This window comes from Microcebus murinus, chromosome 8 (genome assembly GCF_040939455.1).
Source record: "Microcebus murinus isolate Inina chromosome 8, M.murinus_Inina_mat1.0, whole genome shotgun sequence".
Classification (NCBI taxonomy): Eukaryota; Metazoa; Chordata; class Mammalia; order Primates; family Cheirogaleidae; genus Microcebus; species Microcebus murinus.
Genome location: NC_134111.1, coordinates 87,314,116 through 87,341,028, shown reverse-complemented (window position 1 = coordinate 87,341,028; position 26,913 = coordinate 87,314,116). Strand labels below are relative to the sequence as shown.

Below are 26,913 nucleotides of genomic sequence, written 5' to 3'. Positions count from 1 at the left end.
TTTATTTTTCCTTCCTTTAATTTTAAGCAAAAGAGACACAGGGGTTCAAAAATAAAAATTTCTTTTTCCCCCCTCCCAAAGCTTTAGCCCAGCTCCTCTACCATGACCCCCTTCCTCCCCAGGGGGAAGTAAGAAGCGGGGTGCAGGCATCTCCAGCTGGGGGGGGTGGGGCAGGGAAGGGTGCCGAGCTCGGTGCTGGTCTCTTGCCAATATAAATACACAGGTCAAGACTCCGGGAAGGTCTCCCACCACCCACCACCCAAGCACTCTCCGTTTGCTGCCGGTGTCTGGAGAGGGGGTGGGGCGAGGGCCAGGCACCGGCTGGCTGTGGTTTACTGCATCCGCTGGGTGTGCACCCCGCGAGCCTCCTGCTGCTCGTTGTAGAAGAGGTGGCACTCGGGATCCCCCCGGATGGTGGGGGCTCCCTGGATCAGCTTCCCGGTGTTGGGGTTCACACACCAGCACTCCCCACGCTGCCCATTCAGAGACATCTTGCACTAGGGGGAAAAGGGGAGAGAAGGGAAGAGTGTGAAGGATACTCTGCAGCCAGTGGTCCTTCCTCCCCTCATCCACATGCTGGCCTGTGCTCAGCTGGCGCTGCAGGGTGGGCTTCCCAATCTCGAATGCACACGGGGACACTTGCTAAAATGCAGACTCCCACGCGGGAGGTCTGCGGAGGGCCAGAGATCCTGATGGCTGATGAGCTCCATGATGCTAACGCTTCTGGCCCAGGGACCACTCCAATCAGCAAGGCGTTGGGATGCCTGAAGACAAAAAGACTGAGCCCCCAGCCTCGAGGAGGTCCCACCCAGTGGAGGACCTGGTATATCGGATCTTCGCCGTAGTGTGAGGTGAAAACTCCCATGTCACACTAAGCTGGTATGTGCCAGGGACTGTGTGAGCAACTGACACGCTGCTCACTAGGTTTAGACCTAACACAGAGATTCACTTAATCCTCACGACCACCTTGCGAATTAGACATGTTATCATCCCCACTTCACAGATGAGGCTGAAGCACAGACTGGTTAGGCAACTTGCCCAAGGGCACACAGCTAGTGAGAGGCCAAGTTGAGATGCAAAGCCAGGAAAGCCGAGGTACATTGGCTTAAGCCCACCTCTCCTCTCCAAGACCCGCCCCTCAGCCTGGACACCGCGTGCAGTTGGCGGGTTCCTGGGTGAGTGGGGTCAGGATCTGACCCGCCTGAGGCCAGAAAGGGGAGCCACACCCCTGGCCTGCCAGCTGGAACCTGGATCCCCGAGGTCACAGAAGTCTGAGTCTCCGGCTCAGCTCAGACCCCAGAGGACTCTGGGAATGCCCAGGACCTGGGGCCACGGAGGAGCCCCTCCAGCCCAGGTAGGCACCCACCCTCACCTGTTTGAGGTTGTACAGGCCATGCTTGTCGCAGTTGGGGATGTGCAGGGAGTAGAGGTGCTCCAGAGGGCCCCGCTCGTCTGGAAGGCGCATGGTGGAGATCCGCTCCAGGACCTGGTCCAATTCCTGCTGGCAGGGGGTCTGGGAGGACAGACAGACAGAGGACGCCAGCAGTGAGAATAACCGGCCACGAACACCAGTGCTGGATGCGCAGGGAAGGGACCTTCTCAAGGCCACACACGAGTACGTGGGATGAGGGACTTTGACACCCAGCCCAGGGATCTCACTACCATATTGTCATGCCCAACCACCTCCCGAAAGAAAATCACATGGATGTGAATTTTCACTCCTCTCCTCACTACTCTGTGACAGTGGCTTTCGTGGATCAAAACGGGCTCTACTTGCAAATGCTGCTCCAAGTGGTCATCTCCGGAGAAGCCATGCCCCATCCAGGTGGCCAGACTCCAGTCCTTCCCATCACCCACCCAGGGCCACGCCCAGGAGAGCAGAGCGGGCGGGAAGAGGACAGGGGCTGCCAGCGAGGGAAGCACAGCCCAGCAACAGCCAGCCAGTGCCGGGGACTCCACTGTCACCCCTGGCGTGCCTTCTCTCTGCCTGTGTCCCAGAACCAGACTGAAACGTGCAGGTTTTAGAAGAAGGGACTTCAAGAAACCATGCGTCCAGTCCCTCTCGCAGCCAGAGATGCCGGCTGACCCCACAGGTCACTGAATGTGTCGGTGGCAGAACTGGAAAGAAAAATGCTTTGCCGACAGGCAACACAGGACACCCGCCCCAGCTGAGACTCCCTGTCTACGCGCTCCCACCCCCACCCGGACGCGACCCCCACTGACCCTGGCAGGCGGCGGCCGCAGCTTCTTGGGTTCCTCCAGGCCGAGGTGGTGCTTGCCGCCCTTGCCCATCTGCCGGTGCTGCTCCGTGACCTTCTCCCGGAACATGGCCAGCTCCTTCATGCCCGACTTGAAGGGCTTCCGGCTGGCGCTGCCTCCGCCCCCCAGCATGTTCATGGTCCCGTCCACGTGGTTCTCCACCAGGCCTCCCTCGGAGTGGTCATCGCCATTGTCTGCCAAGAGACAAAGGGAAGGAGAGCTCCAGATCCATCCTCCCGGAGAGACGAGCCCTCCAGGGACCGCCGGGACCCCTAACAAGGGCAAGGATGGAGATGGCCAGCATCTAAGAGCACCAACCACGCGCCAGGGCCGTGCTAGGTGAAGACGTGAATGGCCAAGTTCAGCTCCGTGGCAACTCTGCGCTGGCGCCATCAGAACCCTCCCCGCCTCCCGCAGATGGAGACGGCAAGGCTCACAGACGCCGGTCACAGGACCAAGACCGCACACCTGAGAGTGACGGACTCAGGATTTGCATTCAGACTGTGTGACGCCAGAAGAATGACAAGGACACCTACTCTGTTCTGTCCCCACCCGCTGAGGCAGGGTCAGTGCAGAGGAAGGCACCTGCTCAGCCCTCACCCCGGAGTAGACTGAGTCCTTCCTGGGTGGGGCCTCCCAGATTCACCCCCACTAGCCCCAGGTGAAGAAGTTCATCATTTGTGGTCAAAGGGTGCCGATTAGCTGAGCTTTAAAAACCTCACACCACAGAGATCACCGGGCATGTCTGTATAGCGGGTGAGAAGGCGGAGAGCCTCACGGCAACCCAGAATCCAGTTGCCAACACCCCCTGCGGGGCCCTCCTCCCCTCCCCCACTGTCACCCCGTATTGCCAAACTGCCCCCCCAACAAAGTCCCCACCGCGGTCTGCTCCTAGGCTGCTACAGCACTACCCCATGGACCCTTTTATTTGTTTGTCTGTCCGTCCCGTCCCAACCCCATTGCACCAAGAGCCCCAAGAACAGGAACTGTGACTTCCTCAACTCCGTAGTTTCAGCTCATTGCGGGCACGAAGCCTATCAAGGTGTCTGTTCTTAGATCTATTGTGTGCACAGCCCAGGTGCAGGGGCCCTGAAAGCAGACCCCACCTACCAGGGTCTCACTCTGGCTGCAGCATAGCCAGCCAGGGGAGGGTGAGAGAACCCCAACCATACGGTAGAGTTGTGACCAGAGAGACAAGCCCAGCAAGCTCTGGAAGGGCGGGCACGCAAACCACCCAGCCCCAGCCCCGGCCCCTTGGAGACACAGCAGAGCAAACAACCCCAGACCACACCGCCCAGAGCCACTCGCCTGCAGGTCCCAACACGACCTGGGTGGATGCAGAGGGGGTGTTTTTCAACAAATCTTGCATATTTTCTCTCCCTCTTTAATGTGCGTTCAAATACCGTACAGCTCTGATAGCACAAATGAATGACTCTTAAAATATATCTAACAAGGGTTTCAGACAAGGCACCTGGTATCTGGCGGTCCCTTCAGAATGCAGGCACAATGTGCTGGGCTCAAGTGGCCACCCTGATGGGCACTTACCTTAGAAAGGGTCTCGCAAGCTCCCCTCCGGGTTGCTGGGAGCTGTGTGATGCCCACTCACTCACGTCCTGTGGGCCAGGTAAGTACCTAGTGTGGCACTACAGCAGTGCCTGATGTCAAGGGTGGCCAGCGTGGTCCCCAGCATGCAGAATCATTCAACACAGGTTGGCCTCCACCCCTGTCCTTCCCCTGGGCCTGCTGGTCCTCACTGGCCAGTCCTCCCTGGCCACACAGCAGCCTCCAGGGCAGCAGCCTGGTCAAGGGGCCGTACTCAGGTAATATCCCAGCTCTGCCACTTTCTATTCCACCTGTGTTTCCCCCGCACTCTTCCAGCCTCTCTGTGCCTCTGCTTTCTGAACTGTAAATTATTACTGTTGAATAATAACAGTTCTGACTTCAGAGAAATGTTAGGAGTATTTTGGAGTCGAAGCAGTTAAAATACGACCTGGGACATAGAAATTCTACATTCATGCTGTTGGTGGTTACTCCTTGGAGGATGAGGAAGAGGAGCGTGGCATCAGTTACCTGCTACCCCGCAGCGTAGACCCCACCAAGAACCAGGAAGCAAAGGGAAACGGGCCTCTGGGCATCCTAACAGCTGCCACCGTGTCTGTGCATCTTACCGTCCTGGCATTTTCCACCCAAGATGGGGTCAAGCACCACACGAGAACCTTGACGGCTCCAACATTGCTCCAGCGAGCCTGGTTTCCGGGGCCACCCCAGAAGAAAGTCAAGAGAATTAAAAGGAGAAAGAAAGAATGCATGTGGACAGTGGCAAGAAGTATCAAATGGCAGGGAGGAAAGAGGACACTAGAAAAACCAAACACAAGAGTTCTGGGGACATTCCCTGCATGGCAAACAAGGCCACACCATGGATGACCCCTGGGGACTTCTACATCTGACAGCCCAAAACAAGATTGTGTTGATGATGACGATGACCATGGGCATCAGCACAAGGGAGGGGGTTAAAATTTCATGTACTCAGCATTAAAAAGACTTCTATCCAAAATTGTTAAATTTTAGAAAAATAACATTTCTCAATATTTATATTTCAATAAATATTTCAATGTAGACTTCTGAAACCTGGAAAACCTGGAAAATCCTTTTATCTAGAACGGTTATTCCCTAGGGGCCTTGGGTTTTGTCCTAAAGGGAGCAAGAACTGATGGAATTCTGCTCCAGCAGCCCAGTGCCACCCGCAGAAAAAGACGGATTCAGGGACTGCCCCCAGCCTGGGTGTGCGTCCCGTTCTTGTATTTAATCAGACCCAGCCGCCAGCCCCGGAGAAGAGCCTTTTGCCTCCATCCCAGCCACCCAGGACCGACATAAGAAAGACGAACTGAAAGGGAAGCCTCCAGGTGGCCTCTCCAGAGCCCTCTGCACCCGAGATCACCCTTGGCACCACTCTCATCACCGCGCCGGCCCGGCTGGCTTCCCGCCCACAGAGACAGAAGCATTTCTGGAAACCTCACCACCCCTTCCAGGGCTCGGGACCGTGTTCTGCTCACATGGTAGTTAGAGAAGACACCAGCTCTGGGAATCTCCTGGCACCACTTCTGGAACCTTCCACACTTTGTGGGCATGAAGCCCGTGACTCTCAGAAGAGCTCACCTGGCTCTGCCCTTTTGGGAAGAGGCTTGTCTGCCCGCCCAAGGTTTGGGTTAATTAAGACAGCTGGTCTCCACTGTGGCTATAATTACATGTTCTCTGGTTGAAGGAAAAAGGTAGCTCATGTTTAGTCCTAACCTGGAGCTTCCAGGAAGGCTCCGCTCACCCAAACCCAACGCCTGGAACATCCTGTGGCATCAGGGTCTGTCAACCTCAGCAGCCCTGCTAACCATTTGGATCGGACAATTCTTTGTCACAAGGGGCCAGCCCATGCACTGCAAGACGGTGAGCCGCGTCCCTGGCCTCTGCCCACTAGCACCCTCCCCAGGCTGGACAACCAAAGACCCCTGCATGCATGACCAGATGGTGCCTGGGAATCGCTGCAAAACCGCTGCAGGTTGAGAATCACTGTTCTGGAGTTAAGCTCCCTCCCAAGACCTGGATGTTCCCAGCCCTTTGCTGAAATGACTCCAGGCTCCACATAAAGCAGGTCTAGCTCAACTATGTTCCCAGCCTACAGCTCAGACCTTCGCCACCCTCTGTCCCCAGCGACACCAGTCCACAGCTTTTCAGGACAGGGCACGGGGGTCTTCCCTGGGGACCTGCAGCCTGCAGCTCCCTCCTGCCGAGCCCTCCCAGGCTCTTACACCACAGACAGTGGCCAAAGAAGCAGACCTCGGCCCAGTCCTAGCGGTCAATCCAATGCTGAATCCTCACAGGCGCTCTACAAACTCTGGAAGCAGGGGTGAGGAGAGAGAGGGGCCAACAGATAACGTGCATTGGGGCCTGAAGGCTCCAGGCAAGGCCAGCTTGGCCACTGGGCACCACAGGCACAGCGCCTATGAGCCTAGAAGATCTTTTAAGTCTTTTAGACTCAGAAGAAAAAAATTAAGATCAAAACCTCTTAATATGATATTAATACATTTGCAAAACCAGTTATAAAACATGGTTTGAACATATATGTCTTTGTGACAGAAGAGGTCCACTGAGGCAAAAGTGTCCAGGGTCCCCAAATGTCACGGAGCGGTCCTGGCTCCTGGCCCCAGATGCAGGAGTCGCTGGGCAGTATTGTCCCAGGAGGGCAGACCTGGCTTCCTGTCCCGAGGTGTCCCGACCTTCATTGCAGTAAAGGTCAGCTTGTGCACCCTCACGGGGCCACCTGGGTTCACGGGTATGTTTTGTTCCCTTCCTTTATTGATCTCGCCACTGCCGCGAACATGCCAACAAGATGAGGAAATCCACGGCCACTTTGCTGACGCAAGCTCTTCTTAAAGGGGGTGCATGCAGCGTCTGTTTCTTTCTCTGGAAGGGGCTTCAGGACCCAAGTCTAACGGCCAGCTCAGAACTCCACGTCTTGAAGCAGAAGCCCACGGGAGGCAAGTGAACTAGCTGACTGGGTGATCAGATAGGATTATAGTCTGAGAAAAAGCCTTGATTCCTTGTTACTATTTCCAGCCCAAGAGGCTGGCTCCAGAATTCAGGCCCCAAAGTCTAACTGCCTGAGTCTGAATCCCAGCTTTCACTTAGCTGTGCAGCCTTAGACTCTTAAGCTCTCTGTGCCTCCAATGCTCAGCTGTAACAAGAGGACAAACAGCGTCCACCTCCAACGGGCTGCTGGGAGGATCCCAGAGACTCGCATGCACCTACAGTGCGTGCCTGGCACGCAGTAGGAGCACACACAGGTGAGCTCTCAGCTGCTTTCCTCTCCTCCCCGGCAGGAAGGTGCCCATTCGGCTCCCCACACAAGGGCATCGTCACACAGTACCGAGTTCCTCCCAGATATTCCCTTATAGGCCACGGGAGCGATCCACGGGAAAACATTCCAGATGTAGAACTCCAGCTAGAGATGGAATTTGCCCTCAGAACAAAAATACCAAGTTGCATTTTTTTCCCTGCCTAAGAGAGTTACGTTCAGAATAACATTTATTAAGCAACCACTTATGTATGCAACTCTGTGGGCTACGGTGCAAAGGTCGCTATAAGAAATGGTTCTTGGCAACCCAAATGACATCACTGGAAATGACTCCAGGCTTATAGATTGTTGACAGGGACCTCCAGGGCCCCCCAAAGAGACTTTTCCCTACGGATTTGTGAGCGTTAGCTTTTCTGCCCTGTGGAGCACCGGAGGAAATGGGTTAACACTAAATTAGGGAATTTTGCGATATATACAGAAGGTTAAGCTGTCCCAAAGAGATGTGGGGAAATGATGGAGTGGACAGTCCCAGTGCCATCAGCCGAGGGCCTGGAGAGCAGGGGAGAACCCCTGTCCCTGCCTTAGGTTTACTGCCACACCTTTCCACTTTAGACACCTGGAGAGCTGGAGATGAGGAAGGTGTGTGGGTGGAATGAGAGAAAATGGATTAGCTGTCCCTGTTACAGATGGCAAAGAAGGACTCCATCTGCGGCAGCAAACACGTGTCTGCATCATCAGGGTGCTTCACAATCGGCCTCTCGTGCTGGAATTCCGAACAGTGTGCGGTGCATGGATGTCTGTTGTGGTGTAGGCTGGCACCCAGGACACATTCCAATTGAGTCAATGACATTCTTCCTGTTGGGTCATCTGACCCCTGTGGATACCCAGTTTCACTGCAAAGTCCCTTCCTATGCTTTCCACCCTCTGGAGCCCCTGCTTCCTGCAAGGGAGCCAGCCACCTAAAGCCTGACACCTCTCAGATGCCACCACATGCTGGGAGAAATCCTTCCTCAGCATGGTTTTCAAAAATTAGGTGGTCCCTCCCATCTGCACCCCCTTTGTGATAGGAAATGACTGCAAACAGCCTCTGCAGGTGTTCCAGATCCACCAGTCCCTCAGGTGGTAAGATGGCACAAGGGACCATCTCCCTGCTACTGCAGGCCTGTCACCCAGCTGGGTGTTGAAGAGCTCAGTGAACTCTGTCTCGTGGAGAGCCCAACGGGCACATGCCACCACCCTTACACATGGAAGGAAGGACTACAGGAGATGGAGCATGAAGGGAGGGTAGGGAGTCCCCTATGCGGCCAATGACTCCCCTCCATGCCAAGCCTCCCTGAACTCTTTCTGGATTTCCTTTGGAGCACCAGCTCTTGGGTTTGAAGCCTTGGCTAAGCAAGTCTAGTGTGATAGGAAGCACAGTGCTGGTCAGAAAGCCAGAGGACCGAGGTTCGATCCTGACTTCACTGCCATCCCTGAGATTCTGAGTGACGCTGGGCAGGGTATTTAACTTGTGCAGATTTCAGTGTGCCCATCTGTAAATTCAAGGAGTTGGTCAATGGTTCCCAAACATAGCTATTCATCAAAAATCTCATAAAGGACTTGCTAAAAATAGTATCCTCGACCCCAGCCCCAGAGATTCAGAGACAGCAAGCCTGGGCAAGGCCAAGGAACCTGTATTTTGGACAATACCCCTCAAGCTCTGGCCCTGCCAGGGCCCCCATTCCTCTGTGATTCTTGATCTTCTGCTGGAGTTTCCTGAAGAACAACTTGGGGAGGGGAGAAAGATGCCTCTTCTGTTCAAGAGATACGGCCTCACGCATACACTTTGCAAAGACACAGCCTCATCAGCTTTCTACCCATCGACTCTGGGGTACATAAACAGACACATATGCATGCTTGGCTGCACTCAGAGGGGCCCTTCTTGGCCAGGCATCATGGAGATTTCTAGAGCATGCCCTCACGCGGCCGTCTCATCTCGGGCTCCCTCTGAGTGAGCAGAAACAGCACAACCTCTTTACAGCCTCCCTGCCTGTGCGCTCTCTAAAGGGCTGCTTTATAAACACCAGGGTCATTCCTGGAATTGCAAAGACCTGGGGAGGGTCAGGGCTGAGGCAGACAGCTTGAGAAAACAAAAACATGCTCAAATTCAGCCAAGGTCCTCTGGGGCTCTGTGAGCCAAGCTGTCCTTGAAGAGCCAGAGAAATTGATATCAAGATGGCAAACAGCACTATCAGCTTTCACTCCTTTCCATGGGACCCAAACACTTCTCCCCTAGCTCAACTAAAGCCATCTGGGAACCTGGCAAGGTGGCCTAGTTGCCAAGGCCCAAGTGAGGACGCTTTGGGAGCATGCTTTGGTGCAAACTTGGAGCAGGGGCCTTGGGAATGGGAAGAATGTGCCTGACACAGCAATTCTGCTTCTCTCTACATGTGCACAAGGGCACACGCACAAAAGTGTTCATTACAGCAGAATTTGTACTTGCAAAAAAACTATCAGCAGCCTGACTGGGAAGTCTTTCAATAAGTGAACAGATAAATCAAATCGGTAGGGTAATGCAAAGGAATAATACACAGCAGTTAAAAAGAATAGCTCTGGCCTCTGTAGATCAACCTAATGTGGAGAGAGTGAATGAAATCTTTATGTACATTTTCAACTTACTTTAACAGAACAACGTGGACATCATTGGTCATCCATCATATACATCTACATACACGCATGCATATATACACATGTAGATGCAACACATGCAAACACATGCATATTGGTCATCCATATATATGCATACAGATCTGTTTAGCTAAGAAAGATAAACACTTCACAGCTTCTCTGGCTGTCTAAAAAAAAGAAAGATAAACACTAAGTACTCCATGCTAGTGTACAAAATATCAACCACTCACAGTTCTGGGTGGTAGACTGGTGTTGCCGCATTGTTCTTAGTACTTTTCTGCATTTTTACAATTTTCTTTTAAAAAGTTGCCTCTTACACCATCCACCACACCTTCCTTGTCAAGCAGGGGTGTCAGGAACATTGGGTGTCCCTGGAACCTGCTGGCTGGAAGAGGACCAAACGACAGTGACATGGCAGGCCTCGCCACCACTCTCAATGGCCAATGCAATGTTATCGGGGTCACTTGCCCACTAGTTGGAACCTGGCCATGGGCTCCTGGCCAGTTCTCTGTGCCATGAAGAAATGAGGAATGAGTCAGAGGAAAGACCCAAAGATACCAGAAGAGGGTCACAGAATCTAGAAGGGGGAGAGAGCAGAAGCAAGATGACTCAGGCCTGAGAACAGAAAGCCAAGGGGCAAGCTCACCCTGGTGTAGCCCAAAGGGTACACTGCAGTGGAGACACCCACAGGCCAATAATATCCAGTGCAAGGGACCAGAGAGAAAACAGCCTTAAACTAAAACAGGAGAGATCCAGGTTAGAAGCCAACCAAGAATTTCATAAGAAAGAACAAAAACAAGTTATAAATTGCAGATGGGAAGAAATTGCACAACCTTCCTCTGGTATAGTTGAGGAGGAACCTCTTGAGGAGGAAGAAGGATGAGCAAGGAGGCCTCCAAGTGCCCATAGGCCATGTAATTGAGTCAAGAAAAGACATCGCTGGGCAAAGTCCCCCTGTAACTTGACTCAACTTCCCTCACGGCACTCTAGCCTTGGTCCTCTGGCAAAAAGCTGGGATCCATGCTTCTCCTTCCTCCTCTAAAGGATGGAAGCTTCTTGAAGGCATAAACTTGGTTTTTACCCTTCGTGGAGCTTTAAAAAAATTATACGTTATGAAAGAAGGACAGGAAAGAAGACATTCTGTGTGCTCAATTCACTTTTTTTGGAAGGAAGATACTGAGCTTTCTTTTTCTAAGAGTGAAGAAGCAGATACCTGCCGAACGGGATTCTCTTACTTCTGTGACTTTATTCCCCATAAAGGGACTTCATTATTTAACGTTAAGATCTTCCCACGAACCTTGGTCAAAAGGCTAAAAGAGGCACCATTTGCACAGCATGTAAACACATCTTTACTGACTTGGTTTCTTCTTGGATAATGTTCAACTTGTTAAATAAAATGCTTTTCTTGTCCCCCCTCCAACATCAAAAAGCATGCGTTACAGGTGGCATGACAACTGCTTTTGAACAGACATAGTCTCTAAGCTTGCACATAGTGTGCACTCAGTCTACGTTCACACATTGAAAAGCTGACTATCCCCAGAGCATCTACCAGTTGCCCTGGAGAACTTTGTTGTATTAATCCTTTTCCCGGCTCCTCTAGCCTCTCCCTCCCTGTCCAGGGCTCCTATCAGCAAGAGCAATTATGGGTAAAGAAAGGCAGTGAGCAAATGGAAGCATGAGGTGGGGTGGGAAGGACACAGCTGTCCCCATGCTCAGTGCCCGTGGTACAAACCCACAGCCCAGCTCCCAGACGGTAATAAAAGCGGAATCCTCCCAACCTCACTCCCACCACCCTCCCTCCTGCCCTCCTCTTCTCCACCCCAATAACACTGTGCCCAGACACTCCAGGCCTGACAAATTGAACCCAGAGGATGTAAAAAGAAATTTAAAACCTGCAAAGATGTCCAGGATTGCCGGCCACACTCTCAAACCAGCACAAGAAGTGTCCTGAATATAAATAAGTGTTTTTAAATAGGTCACCATGCTTTTCTCTGTCTTCAACTAAAAGTTCACTGATCCTATCTGATACAATACTGCGTCACATCACTTGCCTTCCTTGGCCACGTTCTCTTGGTTTAAGAGGCAGCAAACCAAACCAGAGTCCTACCTCCTGGGGCACAAATGGGCCACAGGTGGCCATTGGCACAGTAAGGGACAATGACATCAGGCCCTTGCTGCCCACTGGAAAACCCTCAACCAACGACTCCCCTCTGGACCCACTAACGGCTGTCCAAAGCTGACCCAGCTGTCCAGGTGAGCCCGCCCCATGGAGTAGGCCACACCCAACAGTATTCTCAAAACCACCAACCAGAAAACAGGCACTTGCCACTCTCCTGTTCCGTGCAGAGGGCAGAGGGAGATGAAAAGACGGGGTCAGAACCAGCACTACCTTATTCCATTATCTGAGTTTCTGTGCTACGTGGGTCGTATACATAACTTTGTTTAATTATCAAGCAAGCACATGAGGTTGATAATTTCTTATCCTCTCTCACATTTGACAAAAGAGCCATAGTTTGAGGGCAGCTGCACAAAGTCACGTAGCCAGTGGCCGAGCCAAAACCAAAGCCTGGTTGTTTAGCTCCATAGCTCTTAACCAACCAGATGGCATCCGGCCACTCGCTGTCACTTGAGGAAAGACCCTTGACCATGACCTTTTAACCCCAGAACTCCAGGGGCCCAGGGTTTCAGGGGAGCTATCGGTTGTACACCAGCTGCCCCATCCAACCTCAAAAGCCTCAGGCTCCAGCGAACCTATCCCACCCGGCCCCCCATATCCTGCCTGACACACCTCCGGGCCCCGCTGCCACAGAAACGCAATGCGTTATCACGAAGTCCCAGGGGCAGGGCACAGGCACAGGGGAATTGCCATTTTCATTTTTCCTCGGCCTCAGGCACTTTAGAAAGCAAGTTTACCATCCAGAGGCAACTTGGCACCTCCGTCCAGAAGTAAAGACAATAGACCTAAAAGAAACTTCCTGGAGAGTTGCGTAAAGGAACATTTTTGAGAAGTTATGCCTTAATTACTACCTCCCAGGGAAAAGGAGCTTTTCCAAGAAGCAGTATATAATTCACTGCTTTCCTGCATGCGTGAGTCTGATAGAACGGGGCACTGGCATGAGAATCCGGAGACCCAGACTGCATTCTCGTCTGCATTTACCTTGGCATTTGAACCTGAATGCAGCCTTGATTTCTTCCCCTGTCCAGTGGGAAGAATCCCAAGGCTAAAACAGAGCTGAGGGGGGAAAAAATACAAAACAAAACAAAACAAAAAACACTGGGCTTTCTGGTAGAAGTGGACAACATCTAGAACAAAGCAAGTTTAACTATTATTTAATCATTTACTGTTGGAGTGGCTCTCTTTGCTTAGGACTCTCTGACCCCCAAGTCCAACCTGGATCTCTGCAGCCAGAACATGGTCGGGATGGCACACATAGAGCAGGCTCCTGCAGCCTCCCTCCACCCTGCCCAGGCCTTCGGGGGCTCAGCCCCCTCCCCCCTGCCACTCTGGCTGGGAGAGCTCAGTTCCTTGAATGAACACAGGCTGACACACCTTCACCCACCCACTAATTAGAAACCTCCCTGGGCTTCACTCCGGGCCAACTTCCCCAGGGCCTGTGGGCCAATTCCTCTGCCCGGCAGCTGGCAGCTTGCCAGCCCCTGCCCTCTTCTCCCCAAACTCCACTCCTGCCCTGCCTCCCAACAGCCAGGAAGAGATGTGGGGCTGGCAGCCAGAAGGGCCCCAAGGACTGCCAAGTGTCCTTCCTCCCCCCCCCCAACAAAAAAAAAAAGAGGGAAGGGAAAAAAATTCCTGAGTACAGTCGACTCAGTATTTCTTTCTGGGGGAGCCAGTGTCTGAGTAAGGTCTCCCTCTGAGTCGTGACTGACACCCAGGGGCTGAGCCAGCCAAGATCCTCCCTGGCTTTGTCAAAGAACAGGAGTAGCCGCAGGAGGGGGAGGGAAGGGTGAGGGGTCAGCAGTGGAAGTGGAGGAGAAGGAGGAGGAGGAGGAAGAGGAGGAGGAGGAGGAGAGGAGCACAGGGAGACAAGGAGATGATCCTTTCTCCAGGACAGAAAACTCAATCTCCTGCACCCCACACAGCCTGCTCTTGGAAGGAGCGGAGGGGGGAACGCATGTAGTCTCACTGGGACCTGAAAACCAACACATTTCCCTGGACTACCCCATCTGTAGAAGATGCCTGTCCTTCCCCCTGCCACCACGAAAGCCCTCAGAGAGTCCAGGAGGACTAATCCATCTGGGATTCCCAGTGGCGACACTGTGCTTTGCCCCCACTGTCCTGGGTTTCTCCATAGTAGACACTGGCCCCAAAGACTCAAGCGTCTGCCTTCTCCACCGTCCCAGAGCCTTGCCCCATTAGATGCCAAGGAACAGAGGCGGCGTCACTGTGCACAGACAGGTGGCCACTCAGAGGGCCGCCCAGTATCACAGATGGGAACAGACACTAGGAAAGACCCCAGCACTCTGAAAACAGCCCCAAACCCAGAGTTCCTGCTCAGAATCCTTTAGCCCTTGCAAAATGAGATGCTGCACACACCCCCACTCTAGAGTTAGTAAACTCTAGAGACAACGTAGCAAGCAAATGTCACTTTTTTGGAAAGAACATCCAATGTCTTTGCCAGGATCACGTTCAATGTGTTCTGGCACCCTAGGTTCAGAGGTTTGAAATCCCCATTGCCCTGGTCTGTGAGGCCTTTGCCATGGCTTTGATGACTGCACAACTACACACCCTACGTGCTGAGTGTGTTAGGGCTGTGGTCCCCTTTCCCGTCCCCCGGTGCGCAGACTGTTAGGGACTGGGCCACCCATCTGTGGAAAAATCGTCTTCCATGAAACTTAGGAAGTGGGGGGCACACAGCAGGAGGTGAGTGTATTTACAGCCCCTCCCCCATCACTCGCATCACCACCTGAGCTCCCCCTCCCCCTCCTCAGTCCCTGGAAAAACTGTCTTCCTTGAAACTGGTCCCTGATGCCAAAAAGGTTGGGGACCACTGTGTTAGGACTACTCTGATTAGCACTGACCCTATTATCTGAAGCCTGGGTCCTAGCAGGTTTCCCCTGAAAGGCCATCTATATAGAGTACCTTCCCCCACCCTGAAATGTGGCCTTGGGGATTCTCCAGTGCTCTGGACACCAACAGCTGGGAGGCCAGTTCCTCTAGCTTTTCTGGCCAGGTGAAGGGGAGACTCAGCCCTGTGTCACCTGTTAATGAGCAGCAAGGCTAACATGAAAACCCAGGTGTCCCCCAGAGTCCCTCCCAGTCCCATTCTAGGCAGTACAGAGAGAAGCTCCCGTATCAATGGTCAGTCCCAGATATTTGGACACGGGTCCCAAAAAGCACACTTAAATCACCCATAAAAGGTACAGGCTGCCGACCACAACCACGTGCTCACTGTCCCCTGTGTTTATACTGCACTTGAAGTACAGGTTCATGACCCTTTCCACAAGTGGCCTCACTACAGCCCCATGAAAGTAGGTCAGAGCGGTACAGACATTTCCATTTTATAGGTGAAAAGGTGAAAATCAAGCGACTCATCCCCAAAATGCAAGTGCTTAGGTTTTATGTGTACTGTACATCTTTACACACACACACCCGTGTAGGCACCACCCGATGAAGTGGGTACCATTGATTTCTGATTTACAGAGAAGGAAACTGAGGCTCAGCGGGACTAAATCTCTTACCTCAGGTAACTAGTATGTGGCAGACACCGAGGATTTGAACCTCCAGAGATGAGCGGCCCGCCTGATGTGTCCCATTTGGCCTTCACTTCAAGGGCCAGGAGATGCCACTTGCCAAGACTAAGGCAGCCAACATGAATGAGAATCCACTAATGCCATGATGGCCATCACCCTAATGTGCCCCCCATCATCCTTATTTCACTGACAGGTAACCTGGCATTTGAGGAAGGCCCTTACTTACCACTCAGGTCTTAGGTGATGGGTCTGCACTGGGACCCAGGTCGATGGGACAGCAAAGGCCAGGCTGCTTCCACCAGCATCTGTCACCTGCCCACTCCGCCTTGTCACCCTTTTGTCTCGCTCGACTGGTCGATACATGCCGGCTACTTACATTTTTGAAGTCCCCAAGCTCCAGGACATGGGCCTTTCATTGGAGTGGAGGGAATCCACATAACCCAAATCTGGCAGTGGTCTGCTGTGCCCCATACATCACCTGCACACAGCAGGTGGCCAGGAGCAAAACTTCTGGCTGACAAGGTCAAAGGTATTTTCTGCCAACAACCCAACCCCCTGCTCAGCTGTGGAGGCAGAAGGTGCAGGGGCAGACAGCCAGGTTAGTCTCTCTGCTCCTCACTTACCTGCAGAGCATCCCCTACCTGACGCCCACTGTCCACACCCAGGACGCGGAGGTGGAGGAGCCTTTCTTGAAGGGATGGTGGAAGGCAGGAAAACAAACATGCAAAAAGCCGGCTCATAATAGGGTGAGGACAGATGGGGAGATGACCAATCTCCTGGCAGCTGCCTGTCCTCTCAGTAAAATGCTGGCCAGAGAGAGCAAGGAGAAGCAGAGGGGCCTATGACATCTGCCAACTGGGTCACTGGCTCCCCTGGTAGATTAAAGTGTCACCCCCTGTTCCATGCCTTGGTCTCAGAGGGAACAGAGTGAGTACTAACCCCCGTGGGAGGGAGTCTCCCCTTCCCCAGCCCACTGAAGTCCCCTCTCAAAGCCTGGTCAACCGTCCTCCTCATTTAAGGATTTGAAATTTTTCAAAACATTCTAGTCTCCAATCGCCTATATAGTAACCCTCTGATTGGAACTCAGAGGAAGGCTGGGCCACTGTACTTCCACTCCCTATTTTTGAGCCCTGGCCACCTCACCTAGCGAGCAGCCAGGTGTTCTTGCTGGGCCAGCAGTGGGAGAGGTTGGAAGGGAGCAGGCTGGGAGAGAAGAGCATGGTCTGCAGGGACCGAGGGACAAGAAGGAGAAAGACGGGGAGGGCAGGGGGCGCTGGGAACACAGAGAGGGAGGCTAAGCCATTCCCTGGATATGGAGTCCCTTAAAAAAAGAAGAGGAAAAAAAAAGTCCCCAGATACACAGATGCTAAAAAGAAAAAAAAAAAGACTTCAATGTTTTTCTTTTTTTTTTTTTGTGGTCTAATGCTACAACGTGTGAGGAGGACCAACAACAACCAACTGTGAACGCAGCCTTGTGGCCCACATTCGTTCTGCTCTTCCCCCCTTCCTTTCCACAGCCCCTGCCCTGCCCTTCCAGGTCCTATACATACTTACCCTGTTCTCCAGTCTGGGATGGCCAAGAATTTTCAGAACTTCCTTCTATCAGAACTTAGCCACTGTCCGTCCTATTTTCTATGGCAGAGAACTGCCAAGCGGAGAACCAACTGGAAGCCAACCTGATCCGTGGGCCAGAGAACAGTGATTCTCTCAAAACCCTCAAATGTCTGATAATGAGGGACGGGACATGCTCCTGCTCTCGGGTAACCCAGGGCATTTTTATAGGACTAACTGCCATGTGATCTCCTAACCCAAAGTAATAATTTGCCTGAAAACCTTACCTTAAAGCCCAGTGCTAAGGTAGGATAGCTGTGAGAACCATCTAAGCCTCCCTCTTCCCTGTGCCTACCAGGAAACTCAACAGTCCAATTGGCCAAGACCTGTGGTGCAGACAGATCCTCATGACCACGATGAATGGGTTCTTCTTCCCTTCTACTCTACCACCTATTCTAACCCAGGGATTCCTTAGCCCTGATTTGTAAAATACTTTTAACATTGTTATATAGGATTTTTTTCCCTCAAATATCTTGTTTAAGGAATTGGGTCATTATTACCACACAAAGGAAGCTAACACAGTAAACGTTTTCGGCATATGCAGAAAGTGGGTAGGGAAACTTCCAGCAAAAAAGACCCAGTTCTGCGACTTCCTCCAATCCCAGCCATCATGGACAAATGGCAGCCCCAGGCAGCAGTGGCAGACAGAACACTGTGAGCCTCCCTGTCATCCAGAACCTGTCTGGCCTTGCCCCTCAGACGGGCCCTGCCTCCAAGGCCAGGGTGCACAAAGCCACGCCCTGCTGGGTCTCTCAGACGGGCCCCAGGAGCAGCCCTCCACCCCCATCCCCTGCTTCCAGCACAGTGGTGCCTGGTGACTCAGGCAGAGCAGCTTAGCAGGGCTAGCGCTGCGAGTGCCGTCCAGATGGGGGGAGGGGCGGCGGAAGGTAGTGGTGTTAACAATCAGTGACAGTGGGTCCCACTCATTTCCCCAGTCTATTTTACGACTTTGAACTCGGTATGCAAATTTATGCAAGACGAGACGCAAAGCAGTGCTCGGAGCCAGAAGTCCCGTTGCTTTTTCCCCCTCTTTTTTGAAGCTGCACTGAACCACTGTAAATCAGTGCTGGCCTCTTCTCCCCTTCCTTCTCCCCCAGCAACTGCAGAAGCAGAGCCTGCCCGGTCTGCCCGCCTGTCTGCCCTGGGACTTTGAATGACTGCACATTTCTATAGCACCTTTATACGTGCAGCGGACCAGACGGCCACTCTGGCGCCCCGCCCCTCGGCATAATCCCCTGCATTGTACGCCGCAGGGAAGGAGGCTGGGGAGACATGGAGGAAATCAGTCCAGCCAGGCCTCGATTCTGAAAGGGCCCCGCCTGGCCCAAGCCTGCTCCCTTCTCTTCCCCTGACATTTCTAGCCACTTCTGCCCACTCCACCACCAAACACACCCACACGATTTCAAAGTCCTGACTTCAGGCAGATCATGGGGTCCTCCTTCCATTTTTCTTCCAGGCCTGCCCACCCCTGCCCCCTCGTCTGACTTCATCGTTTCTTTGAACCAACAAGTCCCAGGCCATCACCCCCATGGATGCAGGCTCACCATCACCCACTCCTTCCAACGAAGTGCCCACCCCCACCCCCACCCCCGGCATCCCTGCCATCCCCAGGAAGCCAGCAGCACAGCCCCTGAGTCCTGGGAACAAAGACAAAAGAGCTAACAGCAAAGCCGGAACTGCTGGGGTTTGCTGCCTCGAAATAAGAGGGTATGTTTAAAATTCTCAAAAGCAACCTGCTCAAAGAAGAATGCAGGCTGGGGGTGGGGGATGCTCATTCTTCAGAGGGGAGAGGGAGGAGATGGGAGAAGGAGAGTAGGAGAAAGCAGGATTCAGTGCTAAGGACTGGCATCTGGGCCAGTCCTCACCCCTCAACTGGGGACCCCAGCACTCTCCACACAGCAAAGCCAGGCCCTGCCCCAGCCCAAGACCCTCTCCCCACAGAAGCCTCCAACCTGGCCCCCTCTCTTCCCTGCACCCCTGCAAGCCCAGGCTTCTCCCCAAAGAGCTCTTCTCCCGCCAGTCCTACTTTTGTCTCAGGCACCCCTGATGTTGGTCACTTCTTTCAAGTGCACCCATTGAGCCTCCATCCCCCCACCCCCAACTTCAGCCTAACATCCCCTCTTCCCAGGCTGGAGCACAAGAGAAAAATGCGGAAGGCGTACGGGCACTGGGAGGAGAAGGCTGAGGAGGCAGCTGGGGCGAGCTGGCGGAAGGGAAGTCCCATAACCAGGCAGAAAATCCAGAGTGACATTCTTCCCATGAACTCACCGCATTGTCCCCAGGCTCCCCTGACAACCCCTCCCTACCCCAGACTCTAGGGAAAAGTGAAGGGGGAGAAATCCCCCGCATCTGTTCCCGCATCTGTTCCGGGCTAAAGACCCTAACCTGCTTCAGGGATTTGGGTAGCAGGAGAATTGGTTTTCTGGCTTAGAGTGAAACAAATGAAGAGTGAAAAAAAAAAAATACTAAAACATTAGAAAGGAAGTGCACCACACGCTTTATTAAAACAGTCAACATCCAAACCATCCAAATGATTCTATCGACTTGAGGCCCTTTGAAAAGTTCACTCTGCTGAGGAAGATGTTTAGTTTGCCAGAGTTCAGCTCAGAAACCGATCAGTATGGCCCTGGTGGACCACGGGTGGGAGGGTGACCAAGATGAAAGCAGGACTGGGGGGTGGATGTCCTGCCCCACAGTGAAGGGACTATTGGGGGTCTCTTTCCTTCTCTTACTACTTTCTAAGAGAAGCAGGAGGGAAGGGTTAATTTCCAAAAGGAAGCGAGCAAGGGAGAAGGGGACTCGGGGTTCCACTTAGAGGAAGCCCCAACTTGCTCTGTGTTCCAGGGCAAAATGTGCCAGAGAACTAGAAGAAAGATTTCAACTCTGACCCCTAATTCCATTCTCAAGGAGAACAGGAAAAAAACAATAGCAGCCCAGAGCAAGGGGGGGACTGTACGGGGCTTACAAAGACCGCAGAAGCTGAGAAGCAGGCAAGAATGTTTTCACTTTTCTTTTTTTTTTTTTTTAAGTTTGAGAAACTTGATCAGACTCACTTGCTTTTTAAACAACAGCAGCAGGCAGTGGACACATTTCACCACTGTCTCCAAGAGGAAAGAAAATAATTACAGCTTCCTCCAGACCACTGGGGCAGGAGACTTTCATAATTAAAAAAAAAAAAAAAAATGAGCTCCCTAGAGCCTGGTTGCGACCTTCAGATAACTTTTGGGGAGGAATAAGGGCCCCTTAACACAGAACCTCGGGGTCCCCGTTCTATGGGACAGGCAGGGTCCCTCAATTCAGGAGGGGGGATGGGGTGCAACACAGCGCTCGAGTAAGAGCAGCTGCTTCCACCGCCCAGGCACCCTCCTGCCTTCAGACCTGGAGCCCAGATGCTAAACTGCACAGCCTGGTTGTCGCCGTCCCGGGATCAGAGCCGGAGAGCGGGCTAAGTCAACTGCTGGGGTCTCCACCTCGCCTCCCAAACGCTCCCTTTGATTTTGCAATTCAACCTGGTAGCAAGAACCCTCTATGCAAAATAGTAGCGTTTCTCCCAGGCAACCCACCCTGCAAAGTACCAGCGAGTCCTTTCCTCCCACCTCAGAACCCCAGTAGAAGGAAGTGTCCCTCCTTGCGCTGGCGCCCCCCCCCACCGCCCTCTCCTCAAGCGAGGTTCCTGGGTCACTGCGCCCAGCAGCCTCCGCCTCCCAGCAGCGACCCCACCAGGACCCGTGGCTGGCAGTCGCCGACTCGAGCAGTGTCCCAATAAGCTTCCAATTCCCACTCCCGCAGATCTAACCAACTCCCTCCTCCCCAATAAATCCCTCCTCCAGATTAGAAGTCGGGGTACGTTCCACCCGGAGAAGACTACGGCGACAGGGTGCCTTTCTTTTCCCCATTCATCCCCACCAAATTATGAGCCAGGGCTCTTCCGTGTGTCTAACTCCAGTTCTCCACCCCTGGCCTGACTTTCGGGTCCCCGCCCTCAGCAGTCCCCCCAGCTCGGGTCAAGGACTCCGCACTTCCCTAAAACAGTCCCTGGGGTCCCGCCACACACTCCTGCCCTGCCCAGTGGCCGCCAGCCAGGCTCCCCAGCTGCCCTGCAAGTTTCTCCCAACTAGCTGTCCCAGCCCGCGTTACCTGCAACCTGCTCGGGGCTGGCGCCGTACTCGGCGTCCCGGCGCTTTTCGCAAGTGCCCTCGCCCATGACCAGCGCCTGCAGGGGCAGCTCGGAGCCCGGGTGGGGATAGCAGCGCAGCCCCTGGGCGCAGCGCGGGGTGTAGACGCCGCACGCCTCGCCCTCCAGCCGGGCGCACACCGAGCAGCAGCCGCAGCCCGGCTCCCGGACGAGCTCGGCGCAGGGCGCACGAGCGCCGGCGGCCACCCCGGCCACCCCGGCGGGCGGCGCGGCAGGCGGGGGCCCGCAGGCGGCCAGGCGCTCGGGTGTGCAGGGCGGGCAGCGGAACAGCACCTCGGCGCGCGCCCCGCAGCCACCGCCGCCCGCGCCCAGGAGCAGCAGCAGCGGCGACAGCAGCAGCGGCAGCGCGAAGCTGCTCAGTCTCGGCAGCATGTTGGCGATAGGGAGCGCGACGGCAGCGAGCGAGCGAGCGAGCGGGCAGGTGGCACGGCCCGGAGAGCGCGAGAGCCGCCTCCTCCGCTTCTTTCTCCTCCCCCGCCGCCGCAGCCGGGTCCTAAAGGGCCTGCTTCTCCCCGCCCCCTGCCTTCTCCCCTCCCCCTTTTGGAGACCACCCCCTTCCTCCCCGGCACTCCCGCGCGCCGGCACGTGCATGCGCGCACGCCCACTCGCCCACCCCGCAGTTGGTTCCCAGCTCCGCGGGTCCCCCACTCCACCCCGGCCGCGTCCCTCCACGCTCCTCTAGCCCTGGCTCCCTGACTCCCGGAGGATAAGAATAACGTACAGGTTGGGGTAGGATCGAATTGGGAGTGGAGAAGTGCTTTTGTCTCCTGTCTTTCAGTTCAGTTCAAGGACTTAGTTGCGCGCTTCCCATGTGGCCGCCCCGGGCTAACTGCCCGAGGAACACAAAGGACATAAGGCACAGTCCTGACCTTCAGGTCGATTCAGTCTGATCACCCCAACTCTCAACCTCGAGGTATCACGCACCGCTGACATTTTGCTTCGGACAATGACTTGGTGTCAGGTGGCTCTTAACGTTGGTTCAGACCGGTCTGGACCAGGCTATCCGCGAACAGCCCCTCTTAGTGACCATTGCAGTTTCCCAAATCTGGGAGCTCCTGACTACAATACATGAGAACCCGCAGTGCAGTTTCCGGGCACTGTTCCCGTCCTCTCCCCCAACCCCTCTCTCCACCGCCCCGCCAAAATTATTCCTTAGTAACTTGGCCCCGGACTACAAATCCCGAGGCATTTGCTGCGGAAGACGTGCCTGAACACACCGCTGCAGGGGGCTCGGAGAGGTGCGATCAGCCCTCCAGGTGTGAGAGATCGCTCTGGGGAAGGCCGTTTATGGCTCTCTCCAATAATCAGATGGACAATTACGGCCTCCCTTCGTTGTTCCGTTTGACTCTTTCCAAGCTGCCCCAACCCCCATCTTTCCAGGCTGGGCTCATCACCCATCTTGGGTTGTGACCCTAACAAAGACCGTTGTCAGAGAGACTCTTTTGGTGAGGGATGAACTATTAAGCTGCCTGCAGCCCAGGTTTAATTTTCCAATATCTCAGTGCTACCCTCCCCCCCAACCACACACACACACACACACACACACACACACACACACACACACACACACACGGGCTCTTCCTAGCTTTAAGGCTCAGAGCCTGTTTGGTTCTATTCAACAGCTACTTAACCAGGTGGCCACCTGGCTCTGAAGGTGAACTAGATGCCTCCAGGAAGGCAAGTTCCTCCTCTTAAGAAACTAAGAATTACAGGGAAGAGTTTGGTAAGATGAACACAAGGAAGTGGTTGTCAGAGGCTTTGAGAAATACTCCACTGGAGAGGTAATGGGTAGGGGGGAGCAGAGGAGTTTCCTGGGTGAGTCACAATTGTAGTGGAAGCTTGGAATTCTCCCAGGGGACATGTAGGGACTGCAAGGGCACTCCAAGCAGAGGGACCAGCCACAGCAAAAACTCGGGAATGGGAAAGTGAAGGAGGAGATCGGAAAGTCAGTTCACTTCTGTCTGAGAGCTGATCACTTGGAGGGAGCAGGGGGGAGGTAGGAAATCCAGCTGACTCACACGGATGTTTGGCTCAGTTTGGCAGGCAGGAGGGATACAGCATCCATGTATGAGCAGAGAAGTGAAATAGACAAAGTTAGACTTCCGGAAACCACTATAGCTGTGCAGAGTGCGGATCTGACAGAAGTTAAAAGACACAGCCCCGGGGGAGGCTCCTGGTCAGTCCACTTTTGTGTGTCCCAGTGTTTTGTGCCTGCTTTGTCACTTGTTCCTGGTGGTCCCACCCACTGAGCTCCCACACAGTAGGGACAAGGGCTGGAAGGGCGCTGTCCAGTGGAAATCTAATGCAAACCGCAGATGTGAGCCTACATGTAGTGCAATTTTACATTTTCCAATAAGCACATTAAAATATAGTAAAAAGAAATAGGTGGCATCCATTGTTAACATACTTTAACGCAATAGATCCAAAATATTATCATTTCAGTGTGTAATCAATATTAAAAATTATTAATGAAACATTTAACATTCCCTTTTTTCATACTAAATCCCTAAGCTCCAATGTGTATCTCACATAGCACATTTCAATTTGAGCTAGCCAAATTTCAGATGCCCAGTCGCCCCATGTGACTAGTAGTTACAATTGGACAGCACATGGGTCTAGAATATGCCACCTAGTAGGCACTCAGTAAACATTTGTGGAGTGAATAAAAGGTACTTCCTCCAAAAACACTCATGGAAGGGCCCCTCATTTTCCTTCTTCAGGCTTCGCTGCAATGCCCAGCAGCTGCGGATGAAAGGTGGTGAAGAGCCTATTGAGAGGCTAAGAGTGGCATTCATTCATTCATTCAGCTACTCACTTCTCTTTAGAGATTCATTCTCTTGCCACCTCCTTTTAAAGTCCTTGATCTTTTAGCCAAGAACTGCGGAGATGAGCAGGCAAAGTGATGCTGACTTGACAAATGCCAAGTACTCAATTAGATTCTCTTTCTGATGAGTCTGAAGACTACACCTCAATTCTTTTCTCCTACTTCCCAGGTTAGTAGCCAATTTTACCCTCCTCCACCCTAAGTACACACACACAAACACACACACACGAATGTGTGTACGTGCACCAATAACAACCCCGTTTTTTCAAAGTCTTTTGTAACCCCAGGAGCCTCAGAGTCCCACTCCCCAAAGGCCCGCTGCGATGGAGGCTTACGTCACAGAGCACCCTCGAGCCATTGAAGCCTAGAGAAGTGGAAGGTCTTGGCCAGGGTCCCAGGCCTGGTCACTGGTTGGCCAGGGACTTGACCACTACCATAGGCCCAAGGCCTAGAACAGTGCCTGGCACACAGGCACTCAATAAATATTTGCTGAGTGAACCCAGGTTCTCCACTCCTAGTCTCTTGCTTTGCCCGTCCATTGTTTCTGGAGCATTCCTTCCTTTGAATTTCTCATGAGTCCTCTGTAAAGGATCTGTCCTTAGGCTTGAGAGCCTGTCTGTGCCCGGCAGTGAGGACTGGTTGAGAGATGGGGACAGGCTAAGACTAGTTTTCCTACCCTTCCCCCTAATCCCTGCTGTTTCTCATTTTAACAGTGTTTCATAAACCCCACCCTCACATGGTTTACCGTAACTAGGTACCACCTGTACTGTTATTTACGTAATTTTTTTAAAGTAAGTCCATTTGCTCTTTTGTTTTGTTTTGTTTTACGTAAGGCCATTTTTAAAATAAACTTTATGTCACTACCATAAATGGAAACCCAGTATCGATGGCCATATATAGATGGTAACCATAAAAATAAACACAATGAAAACAAAACAATGTTATTTGATTTGAGCTGGATACTGTTGCTTGCTGAAGCCTCCGAAGTTGGCACACTCTCCCCTGGTTAAAAAAGATGAGCCAGTCTAAGAGAAGCATTAAAGGCAAGCTAGACCCAAGCTGAGATTTTCTCCACTAAGGCATCAGAAGGATAGGAATGTTTCTAAAAATATTTTATTGAAACATAATATACATGCAAAAAAGGACACATATCATAAAGTTGACAGATATTCACAAATTGACCATACCATATAACCAGCACCCAGGTCAAGAAAGAGAACATTAACAGCATGCAGAAGTAACCTTCGTACCACTGCCAGTTACCACCCACACCCCCATGAGGTAAACATTATCCTGACTTCTACTGGCATGGATGAGTTTTGCCTGTTTTTGCATTTTACATAAATGAAAATATACAATATGCACATACAATATGCAGTCTTTTTGTTTCTGCCTTCTTTTTTTTCTGAAGCAATTTTATGGACAACATCCCTGCCTTCTTTTGCCCAAGATTTTGCATGGAAGATTCGCCCATATCTTTGCATGTCGTTGTAGATCATTCCTCCCAATGCTGTTGGGCAGCATTCTGCAGTTCAAATGCACCACAATTTATTGGTCCATTCTGTTGTTGAATGGGCACGAAATTTCTGGATCATAGGGTATGCATACATTCAGCTTCAGTATTAAATAGACACAGCCAAAAAGTTTTGCCAAGTAAAAGTATGAATTTATACTCCTATGAGCAGCACATGAGGCTTCCACTTGCTCCCTATCTCTGCCAAGAACTGGCATCTCCATCTTTCCTCAATTTACCTATTTTGGTTGCACACCTGTTTGCCATATGATAGAAGAGGAGGAATTTTGAAGGGGAATCACATCATACGATGTCATGTAATGTCATGCCCATATATCATAAGCGAATATCTTCAGTAGCACCTAAAATCATCATACACTTCTATTTTAAAGATGTGGTCTTGCCACATTGCCCAGCCTGGAGTGCAGTGGCTATTCATGGGCACCATCACAGCACACTGTGGCCACAAGCCCCTGGCCTCAAGAGATCCTCCTACCTCAGCCTCCTGAGTAGCTGAGACTACAGGCACCACTGTGCCTGGCTCATATACTTTTCTATTATGAGGAGTTTTGTTTTAATTTAGCTGTTGTTTTCAGTGGAAGGGAAGAAGGATAAAAGCACTGTTTGAGCACAGGACGTGTCCTCTAGTCTTTACACATTCCCGTGGGATTTGCAAAGACCAGCACAGCCTCCTCTTCATGGAGGCCTGAGACAAATGAACAGGGGCAAAGACCTCTGGCTCTTCTCAACTCAATTTCGTGGTTAGAGACTTCATAATGGAAATTCAAGGAGCATCACTGTGGAAAAGGTTAAGAATGAAAAATGTGCTCTGGTGTAACTAAGGCCGAGCTGCGTGCTTCGTGGTGATTTTCTGAACAAGCCCCAACTGCCAGGCCAATGACTTGATCCGATCACTATCAACCTCTTTGCCTTCAGAAAACCTCAACCAAGTGCCTCTTCCCAGATGATAGGTAAGGCTTCCGTATGGCCCTGTCCTCTAGAAGTTGCTGCATCGGTTGGATGACCCTAGAGTGACCCAATGGAAAGGACACAAAAGGAAATAATTAGAATCAGAATGTGAGCCAGAAGGCTGGCAGAGGAGTCAGGAGGAAGGGCCTGGGGTCCAGGCTGCCTTAATTCCAGTACAACCTCTCCACTCACTGGCTGTGTGATTTGGGGCAAGTTATTAAACCTCTCTGAGCCTCAGTTTCCGCATCTGTATAAGGGGATAATAATAGTACCTGCTTCAAAGGATTGCTGCAAAGAGTAAATGAAACAATTCAGGTGAA

General features: G+C 52.5%; 1 protein-coding gene across 1 annotated transcript; it reads right to left on the bottom strand.

Moving 5' to 3' along the window:
• Positions 1-21,780, bottom strand: IGFBP2 (insulin like growth factor binding protein 2). Its single transcript, XM_012785185.3, has 4 exons — positions 21,230-21,780; positions 2,224-2,453; positions 1,373-1,513; positions 1-497 (listed from the first exon to the last, which is right to left on the bottom strand). The coding sequence occupies exons 1-4, from the start codon at positions 21,657-21,659 to the stop codon at positions 333-335; spliced, it is 966 nt and encodes a 321-aa protein (XP_012640639.2). The 5' UTR covers positions 21,660-21,780; the 3' UTR covers positions 1-332.
• Between the last annotated feature and the right edge of the window lie 5,133 nt (positions 21,781-26,913).

Coding starts and splice junctions, on each gene's coding strand:
- IGFBP2 (XM_012785185.3), bottom strand. CDS start 21,659: ATGCTGCCGAGACTGAGCAGCTTCGCGCTGCCGCTGCTGCTGTCGCCG. Junction 2,454..21,229: donor CAGCCCCGAGCAGGTTGCAG/GTAACGCGGGCT, acceptor GTCTCTTGGCAG/ACAATGGCGATGACCACTCC. Junction 498..1,372: donor GCCTGTACAACCTCAAACAG/GTGAGGGTGGGT, acceptor TTTTCCCCCTAG/TGCAAGATGTCTCTGAATGG.